At 54.2% G+C, this 15,975-nt stretch overlaps 1 protein-coding gene across 3 annotated transcripts in view; it reads left to right on the plus strand.

Annotated features, from left to right (window-relative positions):
- The window catches only part of CADM3 (cell adhesion molecule 3), a 29,192-nt gene extending 14,480 nt beyond the window's left edge, over positions 1–14,712 (plus strand). The window contains exons 2-10 of one of the 3 annotated variants that reach the window (XM_028091000.2): positions 2,837–2,938; positions 5,022–5,162; positions 5,667–5,819; positions 6,477–6,614; positions 6,956–7,126; positions 9,277–9,367; positions 9,790–9,959; positions 12,483–12,608; positions 14,594–14,712. In XM_028091000.2, coding sequence (XP_027946801.1) covers positions 2,837–2,938; positions 5,022–5,162; positions 5,667–5,819; positions 6,477–6,614; positions 6,956–7,126; positions 9,277–9,367; positions 9,790–9,959; positions 12,483–12,608; positions 14,594–14,712 — 1,211 coding nt within the window. The remainder of the gene's footprint in view (positions 1–2,836; positions 2,939–5,021; positions 5,163–5,666; positions 5,820–6,476; positions 6,615–6,955; positions 7,127–9,276; positions 9,368–9,789; positions 9,960–12,482; positions 12,609–14,593) is intronic. The other 2 variants (XM_028091001.2, XM_028091002.1) reach the window with 2 other exon arrangements.
- Positions 14,713–15,975: the final 1,263 nt, after the last annotated feature.

Below are 15,975 nucleotides of genomic sequence, written 5' to 3' on the forward strand. Positions count from 1 at the left end.
GCTGCGACCGGTCATAATTTCTGCTACTTATCCATGTTTCTGTTAATAGCATTATAATCACTCGTCCACTGCTGGGGGAATGGCCATTCTGCGTTTATCATTGCAGGTGCACAGTGTTATAAGAACAGCGAGAAAACTTTCAGGCATACTAACAGACAGTTTTCAAGAGAAGACATGCGATCATAAGTACTTTTCAGAACTAGAGGGAGAAATATCACCGCAGCAGGGAAAGAAACACACACACACAGTTATCTGTTCACCAGCTTCTTAAAACACTACAAACCAGAGTGAGTTCCCTGGAAATCTACAAACACAATATATGTCATTTATTGGAGGCTATTCATTTTAATTATCTGTCCCCTCATCTGAACAATTCAGTGTGGTTTGAATGCCCTACCTTACCATTTCACATATTCATCCTGTACAGGGGGAGGAAATGCCAGCAAAATGCAGGAGGGGAGAGATGAAAGAAATAGAAACAGGAGGGAAAAGCAACTGAGGGAATGCAGCAAAAAAGCACAGAGGAAAGAAGGCACAGGAAAGTGGGGACGAAATCCACACTGTTGGGCAGATACATCCTCTGCCTGACTGTGAACAGAGCAGAGCGCCAGGTGTGTCTGAATGAATGACCAGAGCCAATTTAATGCACCAAGAGCCTGCTCTGCACTAAGAGCTGAAGATACAAAATGAGTAAGGTCAGGCCCCTGCTCTTAACCAGCTCAAAGTTTAGATGGGGAAACTGGTAAGTAAACAAGTGTACTGCAATACAATGGGCAGAAATGCCACACGGAAAAAAGAGCTGTTGAAAAAGCTTTGAGAGCCCCAAGGGAGAGAGAAAGAGGATTCTTGAGAGGTGTGCTGTGTGTGTGCCTTTAGGTAAGTCACTGGATCTCTCTCAACCTCTCTAAAAAGCGATTCTGTTTGGCTGCCTATCTCTCAAGGTTGTTTAGTCATTAAATGAACTGGTGGCTGAAGATCCACCCTGCAAACTGAGAAGTCCTGTGCCAAAGTCTGAGATCCCTATTCCCTCCGCTGCCATGAGCAAAGGCCTATTTGGTGCTTACGCAGTGCACATAGTACCAGTACTGGGGGTTGGAGGTTAAGCATGGACCCCTCTCTGGCTTCTCCCTGACCCTCTACCACCCCAGTCTGGCTTTTCACCGTGTGTCCAAGCACCCACAAATACAAAAACCTGGAAAAGAAGATGAAACACTCACCAGCGTCAGGTTGCCTCCAGCCTTGAAGTCCGCAGAAGGCAGCAGGGCCAGGGCCCGGCCCCCGGTGGTGGGGACGGGGGGGTGGGGTGCGGGGGGGCACTGCTGGGTCCGAGAGCCCCTGTGTTAGCCCTGGCCACCTCTCCTGGAGGCCTCCGTCTTCTTGCCTCCCTTCACCAACACTTTCCCTGGCCCCTTTGCTGCCTACTTCTCTCCGCGGGCTCCAGGTTTTCTGCTGTCTCTACTTTCCCTCCCTATTTGGACACTGGTGGAACACTCCCGGAGAAGAGTGTTTTCTCGAATTTCCTGGAGGATGTGTGGGAGGACCAGTGGAGGCCGGTGACCCCCTGAGGCGCTCTCTCGGGGCCCTCGCTCTCTTCCTCCGCCCCGCCCGCCCCCTCCCTCCCTCCCTCCCTCCCCTCTCCTTCCTTGCTCTCCCCTGCAACCTGTCCCTTCTCCCCTTTCCTTCACATTCCACAATTCCCCCCCTCGTCCCGTCCCCTTTCTTCAGGCCCCCGTCTCAGTCGGGTCTCGCACCCCGGACCCGAACCCCCGACGGGCCCTAGCACCGCCCGGGCGGCGCCGGCCTGTCAGGTTCCCGCGCGCCCGCCCCGCCCGCCAACTTCCCGCGACTCCCGGCCCGGGACGCGCGGCCGCTCCGGACTCTGCTCAGCAGCCGATGACGTCACTGAGCTTTGCGCCAGTGATTGGCTACTTCTGGGTTTGCGGCGGGAGACTCGGCAGATTCGCGTGGCCGGTTTCTTTGTCCCTCCGCCTCTTCAGGAGGAGCTGGGGACCCAGGCCCTGGGCTCCGTGCAGTGCTTCTCCGGCGGGTGCAGGGGCCACCGGCCGGGAAGACAGGCCATGACTCAGGCCCTGGGGTTAGTTGTGGCGGGCAGGGAGCGGAGCCAGGGGAATCAAGTGGGCAGTGGGCCGGGCTCAGGAGGAACAGTCCAGACTGCGCGTCCCCTAGCAGGTGGCTGTCGCCGGCCCGCCGCGGTCTGTCTGCAGTGGTAGGGGCCTCTGGACTTGGGATCAGGCATTAAACATTAAATTTCCAGTCTTTGTTCTTCTGTTTGTATGACCTTGGGCAAGTCACTTCGTCCTGTTTCCACTCTGCAAAACAGGAATCAGCGTGTTTATTTCACAGGTCTACTAAAAGGATTAAGAGTAAAGGTATTTTGTAATTATTAAATCTGTTGTTATTTTAGTAGATAATATGGTGTAGCAGAAAGAATCCTGGATAAGGAAAGAAAAACCTACGCTTATCTTTCATTTTCTGGGATGACCTTCACCAAGTGACTTTTAACCTTTGTAGGCTCCATTGTCCTCCTCTGTAAAGTGGGAGAACTGGACCAGAGGATCTTTAAGGTCTCTTCTGGCTCTGACTGGTAAAACTCAGCATCCTCCTTTTCTCTCTCCTTCCGAGGAAGAGTTCACTTCCTTTTTCAGGACTCTAGTTAGTCTCTCCCGTTTGTGGGAAACCCACCTTCTCTTAGGGGATCCTGGAGAACCTGCCTTTCATTAAGGGCCTGCCCTCTCCCCACCCTCAACAACCAACGTATCCCAAACGGCAGCAGCAAATACGTAGGGCTCATCCTTGATGGAGATTCTCTCCCCAGGCTACTGGCAGGAGCAGGATTTGGAGCTGGGAACTCTGGCTCCACCCGGCGAGGCCATCAGCTCCACAGTCTGGAGCAGCTCTGACATGCTGGCCAGTCAAGGTGAGAATCCAGGACCCTCATCTCAGTGTCCCTCGGTTCCTTCGGCCATCCTCACGTCATCTCCCACTCGTGTTGCCTCTGCCCTATGTTCTCACTCCCTTCATTACCACACAGCTCCATCTGACATTTCAGTTCTTAGTTCCACACCACCAACTTCTCTTGCACCTACGCCTCTTCCCTTACTCCAGTGCAGAGACCTCTGTATCCCCTACACCTTTTTCCCAAAATAAAATGATCCCAGGAGGAGGGTATTACTCAGAATAAAGAGGTTCTGAAAGACACAATCGAGGTAGAATTCTTCAAAGGGACCCAGGGACAACAGGATTACTGGTCAAAACGCGGTACATGGCGAGCAGTAAATGACAGGTTTCCCAAACCTTTAGTTCAGATGCTTAAGGGATAAATCATGTCCCTGTTTACTCAGCCAGCTCCGTCTCTGGCTCACTAATCTTAAAATCATCGTTTAAATTTTCAAGTTAGATGGTTACTTGAGGAGCATTCCCATGAAAAGGCCCCTGCATTGAGAGTCAAAGAACAGAATCGTAGTCCCCGCTGAAGTCCCTGGTTAGTAGAATGATCATAGGCAATCACTCCACCTCCATGGCCTCATTGTCTACATCTGTAAAATGAGGGAATTGGATTCCGTGATCCCTAAGATCCCCCTCAGTTCTGTTACAATTCTAAACACCAAAACCAGTGGCCAGACTTTGTGCACCAACGTGGAGACAGACACCCCGAAGCGCGCGTGCTCGTTATCAAGCCCAGCACACGCCACCTTCTCTCCCCAGGGCCCCTTCTCTGCTAGGAGCATCCATTATGTATTTCTTGGAAATGGAGCTCTGGTGACCAAGGAGGAAAGGAATAACAGACAGGGCAGGGGTAAGGTCAGTGCCAGGGGGAGGATGGGGATTGTTTAAAATTACTCAATTAAGAAACGCAGGAAGTAAGTTCCCTGGCTTCCTATTCGGAGAAGAATAATGCCGCTTTTAACTGGTTTTGTGCTACCGAAGGGATGGTGCGGATGCTTCAGAATCAGAGCTGGAAGGTGTTGTGCATTTTCATCCCGTGGAGGTCGCTGCTCTGGGGTCACAGAAAGTCAGCCCTGAAGATGAGGGAGTCAGCATGGGGAGCAGAAGCCAAGCCGTGGGGAACACAGAACAATGTTGGGTGGAGGCAGAAGCGAGGGTCACTCAGTGAGGGCTCCCGGCTAGGCCAACTTGAGGGCCCATTTGGGAGTCAAATGGCTCATCCATACGATACCTTATTCGTCCTTTTTTTATTTTTTTTAAATCAATTTGACTAAGGAGAGAGGGATGAGAAAGTATTTCCATCACATGGCAGGGAAATCTTTAATCCTTTGCTCTAAAATAACAGGAGGGGGGTGATTTGGGTTGGTGTGTGGAGAGGCCGGTTGTCCGGGTACTGAAAGAGTGTGAGCTGACGATGAAGGGAAGTTATTGTGGGAGGAATTCAAAAGTCTGTGCCAAAATGTTTCAGCTTTTCTTTTCTTTCTTTCTTCTTCTTCTTTTTCTTCTTCTTCTTTTTTTTTTTTTAATCTTTTTGGTTGCTTATTCCACAGTTTTATCAGCTACCTCTTATGTAAATGAATGTGGGACCCAAGGCTGGCTCAGCCTTCTCCTCGCTTTTAGTTTGGGGATTGTTGGTCTCAACCGCCTCTCCTGTCCTTGCTCGAACAGGCAGGCCCAGGCAGGAAGGCGGAGTGCAGAATGACAGATGCGTGTGCGTGCTTTCAAAGTGAACGGCAGAGCCTCTCAGGAAAGACGCATGTGCGGTGCTCTGTGTAGATTTGGGCGCCTTTATTCCCCTAAATGTTTGTGGCCCTGTCAGTTCACTCAGCAAACATTCAACAAGTGACTGTTTTTCTGTGTGTTCCGAGCAAGAGGAAATAAGGTCTGTCTCCCCTTCCCCACCACCTCCCTTCCTTCTCCCACGATGCCTTAAGAGAACACAGACAGACACCTGGGCCTTGGACCGCCTGGGTTAGATAAGGCACGCTTTGGCCCAGAAGTGGGTGGAGGGGCCAGGGCTTCCTCGGGAAGCTGACCCTCTTGTACTCCTGCAGATAGCCAGCCCTGGACATCGGATGAGACAGTGGTGGCTGGTGGCACCGTGGTGCTCAAGTGCCAAGTGAAAGATCATGAGGACTCATCTCTGCAGTGGTCTAACCCTGCCCAGCAGACTCTCTACTTTGGCGAGAAGAGAGGTACCGTCCCAGGTGTCCTCTCTCTGGGGGCACTGTGGGCTGGGGCAGGGGTCTGCAGAGCCCGGGGGTACATGTGCCTGGGGTGCAGAGGCTGGGCACTGGGAAGGCATGCTGTTGGAGGAGGCAGCTAAGCCAGGGGCTCCTCCCCTGGCTCCAGAGAAACTGTAGTGTTGCAGCTCTGACCTAAGCCATGCACGGTCCCACAGGGTCCTCCCTGGAGATACCCCAAAGCAGCCCTAAGATTTAGCTGGTGTCAGTGTTGCCCCATATACTTCATACGGCAGCCGATGAGATTCAAGCCTAATTTTCTGAGTGTCCCTGAGGCTGCTGTGCCTGCCCAGTGGCTCAGGAAAGTGACTGACCACATAAAGACTGCTCAAACTCAGGAGCAGTTTTCCCTGCCCCAAACCATGCTAGACCCCTTCTCCCAAAGACTCTGGCATGGGACTGGAAGATGAACAGTGCCAGTAAAAGCCCTGCTTCCCGTTCTCCCGATGTCCCCAGCCCTTCGTGATAATCGGATCCAGCTGGTTAGATCCACACCCCATGAGCTCAGCATCAGCATCAGCAACGTGGCCCTGGCGGATGAGGGCGAGTACACCTGCTCCATCTTCACCATGCCCGTGAGGACTGCCAAGTCCCTCGTCACTGTGCTCGGTGAGGCTCCCCAACCCCAGGGGCCCCACAGTGGGCTTCCTTGCAAACACAGCTCCTAGGTGAGCCCCCGAGGCAGCCAGAGGCCAGGCAAGTCTCCAAGCGTTCGGGAAAACTTCAGTCTGTGCTTCCTTCACAATGGAACCAAGTGCAAATAGCACTGGGTTCTCATCCTTTCTCCTCTGCTTACTGTGTGCTCTGGGAGGAATCTCTTACTCTCTCTGAGCCTGAATTTCCTAACCTATGATAGAAAGATGCTAATGTCTATTCCATGAACCTCCCAAGATTATATGAGGAAAACGAGAAGTGCTTGCAGTGTATGATTCTATTGTCCAAGTACCCCAGCCGCTTACATGCTCTTACCTGGGTCCTACGTTTCTGCTTTCTTCTTTGCTCCCCTGGACTTCACACCATTTCTTTAGCCAGCCAGGTTTGCTGTGGGGTGTCAGGTCATGTAACAGATCTTCCCTGTGGGTCCTTAGGGAGGAGAATGAAGAGAAAGATGATTTCTCTAGTCTTCTACCCATTCTAAACCAAAGTAGGACTCATGCATCCTGACTCCTCCCCACCCCGCCACTGAGAGGCCATCTCTGCAGGGAGAGCTGAGGTCACCTCATGGTGCCTCCCCTTCCTATCTTGGCCATGCCCCCTCCATGGCAGGAATCCCACAGAAGCCCATAATTACTGGCTACAAGTCCTCATTACGGGAAAAGGAGACAACCACCCTAAACTGTCAGTCTTCTGGAAGCAAACCTGCAGCCCAGCTCACCTGGCGGAAGGGCGACCAAGAGCTCCACGGTAAGTCCCCCTGCTTTGGGGTTCAGAAGGAGGTGGTGGGGAGGGTGAGGAAGAGAGGGGTACATGTCTCTGTATGTGCACATTAGCATGGTGCAGAAGGAGAAGGACAGATATTCTGTGCACACTCGTGTGTGTGTGTGTGTGTGTGTGTGTGTGTGTGTGTGTTAGGGCCTACATTTTCCCTGTGTGTACATAACCATTTCACAACTTTCTAAGTTTGTCTAAGTTGAGACTCGCCATCTGTATGTCTGCCGTGGGGCCCACACTGTGTCTGTATGATAGGGCTTCACTCTGTGTGTGTGTGTCTGTGTGTGTGCGTGTGCGTCTGTTCTGTACTCCAGGAGAACCAACCCGCGTTCAGGAAGATCCCAATGGTAAAACCTTCACTGTGAGCAGCGCAGTGACATTCCAGGTTTCCCGTGAGGACGATGGGGCTGACATCGTATGCTCTGTGAACCATGAATCTCTAAAGGGAGCTGACAGATCCACCTCTCAACGCATCGAAGTTCTATGTATGTGGTGGGCTTCTGGGTGAAGAAGGATCAGGTATGAGATGGAGGGGGGCGGGGGAGAAAGCGCTCGTGACTATATGTGAAGCACCGTGCACAGATAAGTGATGAGTTGAGGGGTGACAGCACCAGGCCAAGAGTCAGCAAGCTTTTCAGTAAAGGGCCCAATAGCAAGTATTTGAGGCTTTGGGGGTCCCATGGTCTCTGTCTCAACTACTTAACTCTGCTGTTGCTGCAGGAAAATAGCCATAAACAGTATGTCAACACATGAGTGTGGCCGCATTCCAATAAAACTTTATTTACAAAAACACAGAGCTGGCAGGATTTGGCCCCAGGGCAAGTTTACTAAGCCCTAAGCTAGGCCAGTGTTATGCAGCTAGATTGTAAGCTCTAGTGGTAACTGTAGCAAGCCAGGAGTCAGAAGATGCAGGTGCTAGTCTTCCCCCTGCCCCCTGCCGCTCCAGGCTCTGTGAGGTTAAGAAAATGGCTTTACCCACTGAGCTTGACTCTTTATTTGCTCTATGAGAAGATGAACCTGGCAATCACCAAGGCTTCTTCCTAGACGAACATACTGTGATTTCAGGATCCCAGATTTTCCCTGTGGTCCTCCTCATCTGCCCCAGCTCTGCAAGTGTTTTTGGGTTTCTGACCTACAATGGCCACTGTCATAGTCCCTACTCAGAACCTTTCCAAGGGTCCTCGTTTCTCTGTGGAATCTGCCTTGGGTGTGGACAGGAAACTTCCACCCTCACCTGAGGAAATTTGTAAATTTTCTGAGTCAGGGAACCAAGAAAAGAGAAAAGAAAGTACCGAGGCAGAAGACAGAGAGTTATAAAAGAATGCATTTCTCATCCTAACTTATCTAGAGGCGGGCATTTTCCTAAAATAACTCAGCTGTTTCATCTTCTTTCTTATGGAAGATCCAGGACTGAACTTGGCACTTTTTAAAATTGCTAGACCCATTGCTGAAACCTGAATGTGAGGCAGGTGAGGGGTGGCGTCACTTCCCATTTGGTACACTCTCAAGCTGGCGGCAGACGGCCCCGATTCCAGCTGTGGGGCCCCTACCGACTAGCTGTGCCTCTTTCACCAAGCTTGCCACCTCCCAGGGGCTGCTTACTTCCCAGAGTTAGCGTGAGGGTCAAGGGGAAAATATCTGTGAAAGAACTGTGCAGACTTCGGAGTTCTCCATTGCTGTAAGGTGTTTCTCTGCTGATTAGTTAGAGGTGTGGGGCCCCAGGCCCGGGTCCCTGTCTAGGGCTCAGGAGGGCCCTCCCATGTCCGAACCCCACAGACTTCTCTGTCAGGTACCCGACCATCTGGCGCTGACTCTCTAGGCCCAACTGTGGTCAGCAGTCAGTCAACAAATGCTAGACTCCAGGCACTGTGCTAGAGGTTTCTTTGGCTGTGGGGCCCTGGAGCACCCATCTTCTCACCTGGCCTGATGCTCTTTGTCCTGTTTGATCTGACAGAAACACGGTCATTAACTGGTGGTTAAGGTTGGCTCTGTCCTTAGGGGAAGCTCGGCCTCTTTATCTGTTGTTCTAAACCAGCATCTGGCTGTATTGTTCATGCAGCCATCTGGACCTAGCCTCCTAGCAGCCCTTTGGCGCCGGGGCAGATGCCATTATTCCTTCACAGAGCTCATCTATACAGTGTCAGTGCCTTTCTGCAGCCCAAATACAACCCCCATCTCTTGTTGTTGGGAAGCTCTTACTTCACTGTTGGACTGATGGTGGAAAATGATATTTTGTGTTCCCTTGTTGCTTTCAGTTAAAACTCCCGGCAGAACAGAGAGGATGGAGAGAGCGTGAGCTCAATAAACAATCCAGTTCAAGTTCACCGGTTATCAAAAATGTGTATTAAGTCAACCCTTTCTCAGCTCTCTGTTAGGACGTCCCTTCGGTCCCCACCACGACAGATCTTCAGAAATCCTACCTCTACGGGTTGCAGTGCGAATCCCACGCGCGTTCTGTAGCAACTGTGGACTGGGCTCGCGGCAGGCTGGGGGTGGAGGCCTCTGTCCCTGGCCCCGCCAGCGCTTGAGACCTCTCGGGGTGGAAGCCGTAATGTGCAACTGGACGATGGCGGGATGACGGTCCTCTCCTGGACGGTGTGGCTGTTGTGCGCTGACGCCCTTTCCTTCTCCACAGACACACCGACGGCGAAGATTAGGCCAGACCCCCCACACCCCCGCGAGGGCCAGAAACTGCTGCTCCACTGTGAAGGCCGTGGCAATCCCGTGTAAGAGGATCCGCCTCCCGGCCCTGGCACACCTCCGCACCTCACACTGTGACCTTCCCTTAGCGTCTCCCCATCACCCTCCACTGTCAGCTTTTCGCCTTCCCTGCCCCTGCCCTGCGCCGTCCGTCCCCCGCCTGTTTCTCCTGCAAAGCAGCAGAAGGGGGACACTCTCTGGCTGCCCCCGAGGTCCCCGTAGGATCCACCAAGTCACAGTCAGATACAAGTTAGGAAATCGCCCTCAAGCCTCAGGTCGAACCCCAGGGGGTCACCCCTCCCTTCAGCACCTCGTGCCTGCGGCCCCTGTAAGTCCTTCAGCCTGCGCCAAACCGTCCGTGACTTCCTCCACCCAGGTGTTTTCTGGTCTCCCTTCAGCCCCCTGGCCTGCTCTCTCCCAAACGCGTGTGATTTCTCTGCCTCCACAGGCCCCAGCAGTACCTGTGGGAGAAGGAGGGCAGTGTGCCCCCACTAAAGATGACCCAGGAGAGTGCCCTGATCTTCCCCTTCCTCAACAAGAGCGACAGTGGGACGTACGGTTGCACGGCCACCAGCAACATGGGCAGCTACAAGGCCTACTACACGCTCAACGTGAACGGTGAGCCCTCCCAGCCCTCCCCCGCATCCCCCTTGCCCTGTCCGCCCACCCCACGCCCTGTGTCTCGGCTCCTGAGAGCACCCCTCGCTGTACCCTGGGGGCAAGGGAGGGGACAAGAGCCCACCGCGGAAGGGCCTGGGACTTGGGCTCTAGGTGCACTCTGGAATGTGTAACACGGAAGCCATCAGCAGGATGGTGGACTCTCGTCTGCCTGCTTAGCACTGATGGCCCGCCGGACCCTGCCCTCCCACCCCAGCGCTCCCCAGGCAGCAACAACTGCAGTTCTGTGTGGAGAGGCCCCAGCGTCTCACCAGGGCCAGTGTGGGGGTTCCCCTTCCCAGTGGGCTGTCTCAGGGCTGCCACTCCTGTGACCCGCGGGGGACATGTGGTGCCACCACCATCTCCTCGCTGCAGACCTTGGACAGGGTAGGGTGGGTCCAGGCAGAACACAGAGGTCCGCCGGTACGACGCTGAGACACAGGGCATTTTCTCCGGTGCTTTATCTCCCGGAGACACTAGTGATGCTTCTTCTCTGAAGCTCTTCCCAGAGGTGTGACCCCAAAACCCAGGCGCCATGACAGGCTGGAACAGTGGCCCCCCTTATTGGAGAGTGGGCAGAAATTTTGAAGATCCCGGTGGCAGTGGGGTCCTGCCAGAAAACCTTATAAGCCCATAATAGGGGAAAGGCATTGTCGGGGGAACACCAGAGGCTCCCTTGCTGGAAATGCCCGTTCAGTCAGTGAGGTGATGGCAGTCGGACCTCCCATGGATGAGAGACCTGAGACCCGTGGGAGTGGGGTGTTCGTGTGGACGGGGTGGATGTGACTCCAGGACAGGCCTGGGCATGTGGGAGCTGCCTCAGCACCACAGGCGAAGCTAGTGTAGGATGCCAGCAGCAAGGACCAGTGTCAGCCCCCGGATCTCCCCCCACCACCTCAGAGGGTGACCGGCAGGGCGCTGAGAGAAAGTTCTTGGCCCCTGTGGTTGGTGGTTGGTCTCCTGCGGCCCGCCCTCCCCCACCCAGTCCTGTCTCACCACGTCCGCTTCCAGTGCTGACACCTGGCGGTAGGAGGAGGTTCTGCATCTGCTTCCAGGCGTCTCCTGAGCAGTCCCCGCCCCGCCAGCCTGGAAGGAATAAAGGAGTTCCAGCAGAGACAGGGATCTGTAACTGATGACCCCACACGTCATTTTGGCCATGGGAAGCTATGTTTTTCTAAGGGATTTCCGTTTCCATAGCCTTGGAACAATTATCCAGGATTAATTTTTTTTTTTTTTTTAGTGTGGACTGTGTGTCACCTGCTGCCCGGGAGAAAGACAGGGGCAACGTCCCTCTGCTTCTTCCCACTCAACACCCTCACGCCTACCCCGTCATATCATGGAGCCCCCAGGCCAATCCTCCCCCCACCCCCAAGCAGAGCATAAAAAACCAAAACATAAATGTTTTCTTGTCAAATTAGGCATAGCAACAGTCAAGGAACCAAGAAGCTGGCCCAGTCAAGCTTGAGGAGACATAAGATAGGAAAGAAGAAATATATAAGGAGTCAGTGAGGCATCAAGACTCAAACTGAGTCTGTAGGAAAACAGTAGCACTCCCATGGGTGGGAGAGTTGTATCTACGGCTAATGTAATTTTGGACACATCAGAACTGTATCCTGGGCCTGGGCACTGTCTCGGACATTTGGGACCCAGACTAGGCTGCTGCTGTCCGTGGCATGCCTGGCCCAGTGTGTCCTCTGAGGATCTACACCACCCTCCCCTGTAGATGCTGCAGTGGAGGGCAGAGACATTAGCCACCATGAGAGGAAGCTTGGGGTGGGGGCGGGGGGGTGTGGCATCCATGAAGGAAGTCTTTGCCTTTCCCACAAACCTCTGGACGGTGGGATGTGATGCTGGAGTCCCAGACCTCCCGGAGGAGGCATGCTGGAGGACTGGGATTTCGTTGGATCCTGGAACTGGGATCCTTACACAGCAGCCATAGTCCATGGCACTCTGGGAGGTGCTGTCAGAGTCCCCCTTCCCAGCTTCGTCGGTGTTTCACTGCCCCTCCTCTGTCTGGTCCCTGGGGGGCGGGGAATAGTTTGGAGGCCCCCCTAGAGAGGCCAGCTCTGAATGGCAAACAGACAGGAGGTAAGCGGGCCTGGAGGAGATAGAAAGAATAGTCTGATACCCCCGAAAGTAAAAGCAAGAGCGAGAACAAGAACAAGAGACGATGTAGGCGTTAAAGCAGTGAACTTTGACCAAAGCTTCCATGCCAGAAACACAATTTAAAGGGTTGAGTGTGAGCAGATTTGTCCATTTATTCAGGAATACATAATTTTTTAGAACAATTACTGCGTTCCTGACACCATGTAAGAAGAAAGGGTACAAAACAAGGCAAGGCATATCCCCCCTGCCGTATGATCCAGCCCGTTCTGTGGGCGTCAGCCCGTGTTCTGTGCCGAGTCCGATTGCCCACGACCAGGCCAGAGACGCTCGAAGACCAGGGCTCTCCCCAGGTCTGACTGTGTGCGTCCCTCCCCGCAGACCCCAGCCCGGTACCCTCGTCCTCCAGCACTTACCACGCCGTCATTGGTGGGATCGTGGCATTCATCGTCTTCCTGCTGCTCATCCTGCTCATCTTCCTCGGACACTACTTGATCCGGCACAAAGGTCAGAGGCAGCGGGGAGCCGGAGGGCAGGTAGGGAGGCAGCCGGGAGCCAGCTGCAGGACGGGCCTTTGGGGACTCAGCTGGCCCCTTGGAGTGTGAGAGGAAGAAAGAAGACAGCCAGCCCTGTGATGACTGAGCACCACCAACCCCGCAGTACAGCCCGATCCCTCGGTGATCACCCAAGTAAAATGGAGTCTTAGCACTCAGCCTGCTGCCGCTCCCACAGCGCTCCGCCCCCAGGGTCTCGTGCTTTCGGGCAGAGACCTGCCGACTCTGCCACTGCGTCCCATCTCTTCCTGCGCTGGCTCCCTTTCTCATCTCTTCGTCCTTTGGTCCCCTGGCGCCTTGTCCCCACACCGTGTCCCCTCTCCTGTATCCATGCCTGCTGACTCCTCACAGACTTTCTCCTCCGTGCTTGCTTTAGCCAGCAGTCCAACTGCATGGGCTGACCCGGATCTCAGCTACCTGCTCATGGCTGACCTGCAGTTTCCCTGTCCCCAGCCTAGTGGGGCCGTGCATGCACGCTGCACACCTACTCACATGTACACACATGCTTGTGCACACAGGTGCACACACATACATGCACACACGGAGGCATACATGTATACATACACACTCATGCGCACACAGGTGCACACATACACACATGCACACACGGAGGCACACATGCATACATGAATACTCACATGTGCACACGGGTATACACATATATGTACACATGGAGGCACACATGTGTGCATACTCATGTGCACACAGGTGCACACACATACACGCATGCACATATGGAGGCACACGTATACATACTCACGTGTGCACACAGGTGCGCACACATACATGCCTGCACGGAGGCATACATGTATACATACATACATACATGCGCGCACAGGTGCACACATACACACGTGCACACACGGAGGCATACATGCATACTCACATGTGCACACAGGTATACACATGTACATATGGAGGCACACATGTATGCATACTCACATGTGCACACAGGTGCACACACATACACGCATGCACATATGGAGGCACACGTATACATACGTGTGCACACAGGTGCGCACACATACATGCACGCACGGAGGCATACATGTATACATACATACATGCGCGCACAGGTGCACACACATACACACGTGCACACACGGAGGCATACATGCATACTCACATGTGCACACAGGTATACACATGTACATATGGAGGCACACATGTATGCATACTCACATGTGCACACAGGTGCACACACATACACGCATGCACATATGGAGGCACGCATGTATACACACATACGTGTGCACACATACACACGTGCACATATGGAGGCACACGTGTATACATGCACACATGTACACACACATACACATGCACATATGGAGGCACACATGTATACATACATACTCGCATGTATGCACAGGTGCATGCACACATGCATACGTGCACACACACAGGTACACACAGACACACACCTATGGGCACACACCTGTACATGTACACACTCACATGTATGCATATACACAGAGGCACATACATGCTTGTGCACACATACACACAGGTACACACAGACACGCATCTATAGGAGCACACATGTACATGTGTGTACTCGCGTGCACACGCACACACACATGTGTAGGCACACATGCACATACATACACCCATACGCACATAACTGTGTATGTATGCACGCATATACACACACATGCACATATACACACGCACACATAGGGCTTTTTTCCTGTTTTATAAATGAGATTCTAATTAAGGACCGCATTCATTCATTAATTCATGAGGTGTGGTCAGGTGATGGATGTTGGCAGCAAGAGGCAAATTGGGTCAGGTGGGGAGGTAGAAAGCTCTAGGCAGGAGAAACATTGCAGGAGGAGGTGTGGTGGGCGGGCAGGGCAGGGCAGGGGTGGGGGGTGGGCTTCAGAGGTGTGGAAACTGCTCCTGAAACTGACAGGAGGAGCTTCTTCCTCTCTGCAGGGACCTACCTGACACATGAGGCCAAAGGCTCCGATGACGCCCCAGATGCAGACACGGCCATCATCAATGCAGAAGGCGGGCAGTCGGGCGGGGACGACAAGAAGGAATATTTCATCTAGAGGCGCCCAGCCACCTCCTACGCCCCCCAGGGGCCCCAAGGGGACTGATGGGGCCATCACCACCCTGGACTTGTACAGAGCGACCCCAGGGCCGCCCCTCCCGCTTGCTCCCCAGCCCCCCCCACCCCCCTGTACAGAATGTCTGCTTTGGGTGCGGTTTTGTACTCGGTTTGGAATGGGGAGGGAGGAGGGCGGGGGGGAGGGAGGGTTGCCCTCAGCCCTTTCCGTGGCTTCTCTGCGTTTGGGTTATTATTATTTTTATAACAATCCCAAATCAAATCCGTCTCCAGGCTGGAGGGGCAGGGGCCCTGGGTGAGGAAAGCAACAACCCTGGAGTGTTAGGAGGAGAGCGAAGGCGGAGGGGTGAGGACGGGGAGCCAAGCTGGGCTGGTGTGGGGGGCCCTCCCCGGCCCTCCGCCCTCTGTCCTCTACCACAGGGCAGCTTCCTGGCCTCCAGGGGACAATGGGGAGGTGGTGAGCAGAAGCTGGAGGGGGCTTTTCCTCTGCTAGTCACACACCTCAAGCTACGGACAGGGAAGCAGGTACCACCCGGTCACCCCTCCTCCAGCACATCGGGAAAGGGGTGAGTGGGGGCCCCGAGGAGGTGTGACCCGCAGGTGGAAGGCAGCCACGCAGGGACCCAGGGCTTCCGCTTGGGGGGGACACAGGTCCCTGCCTGGAGGGGGTAGATCTGCAGGGGGAGGATGGTGGAGAGTGCCGTGTACCCCTTGCCCCCTGGGGCGAAGGAAGCCAGGCCCTGGGGGGAGTGCTCCAGCAGCTGTAGGAGAGGCGCTGCTCCTGGCCCCTGGCTCTGACCCGAGCCCCCCTGTCGCTCGGCAACCATTCCTCCCGTCTTGTGCCGCCTGTGCCCCTTCCCGTTCCCACAGCAGCCAGGCAGACATAACAACAAAAATACTAAAAGGCGCTTCACTGCACTGAGCTGTGTCCTGCCCAGACGAGGGGCGTGATGTGAACTCTGTGAGTGTGTGGTTATGGTGTCTGTGCTTGTCTGTGTGTACATGCATGTGCGTGTGACAGAGCTGGAGGGGCGCCCGGGCAGGAGGGGGCTGGGACACTTTGCAAAGGAGGGCTTCGGGTGCGGCGGGCTCCTAATCAGGCTGTGGACCTCACCTGGGCTGTGGCTCCGTCCCCGTGTGTCCCAGGCCACCCTCAGTGCCCATCAGTCACGGAGAAAACAGTCCCAGGATATGTTTCGCTCAGTTGTCCATCTCGTCTCTCCCTAAAACACAGCATTCAAACCCT

Source organism: Eumetopias jubatus, unplaced genomic scaffold (assembly GCF_037043125.1).
Source record: "Eumetopias jubatus isolate StellerSeaLion01/CBP00866 unplaced genomic scaffold, mEumJub1_p1.0 scaffold_12, whole genome shotgun sequence".
In the NCBI taxonomy this organism is placed as follows: Eukaryota; Metazoa; Chordata; class Mammalia; order Carnivora; family Otariidae; genus Eumetopias; species Eumetopias jubatus.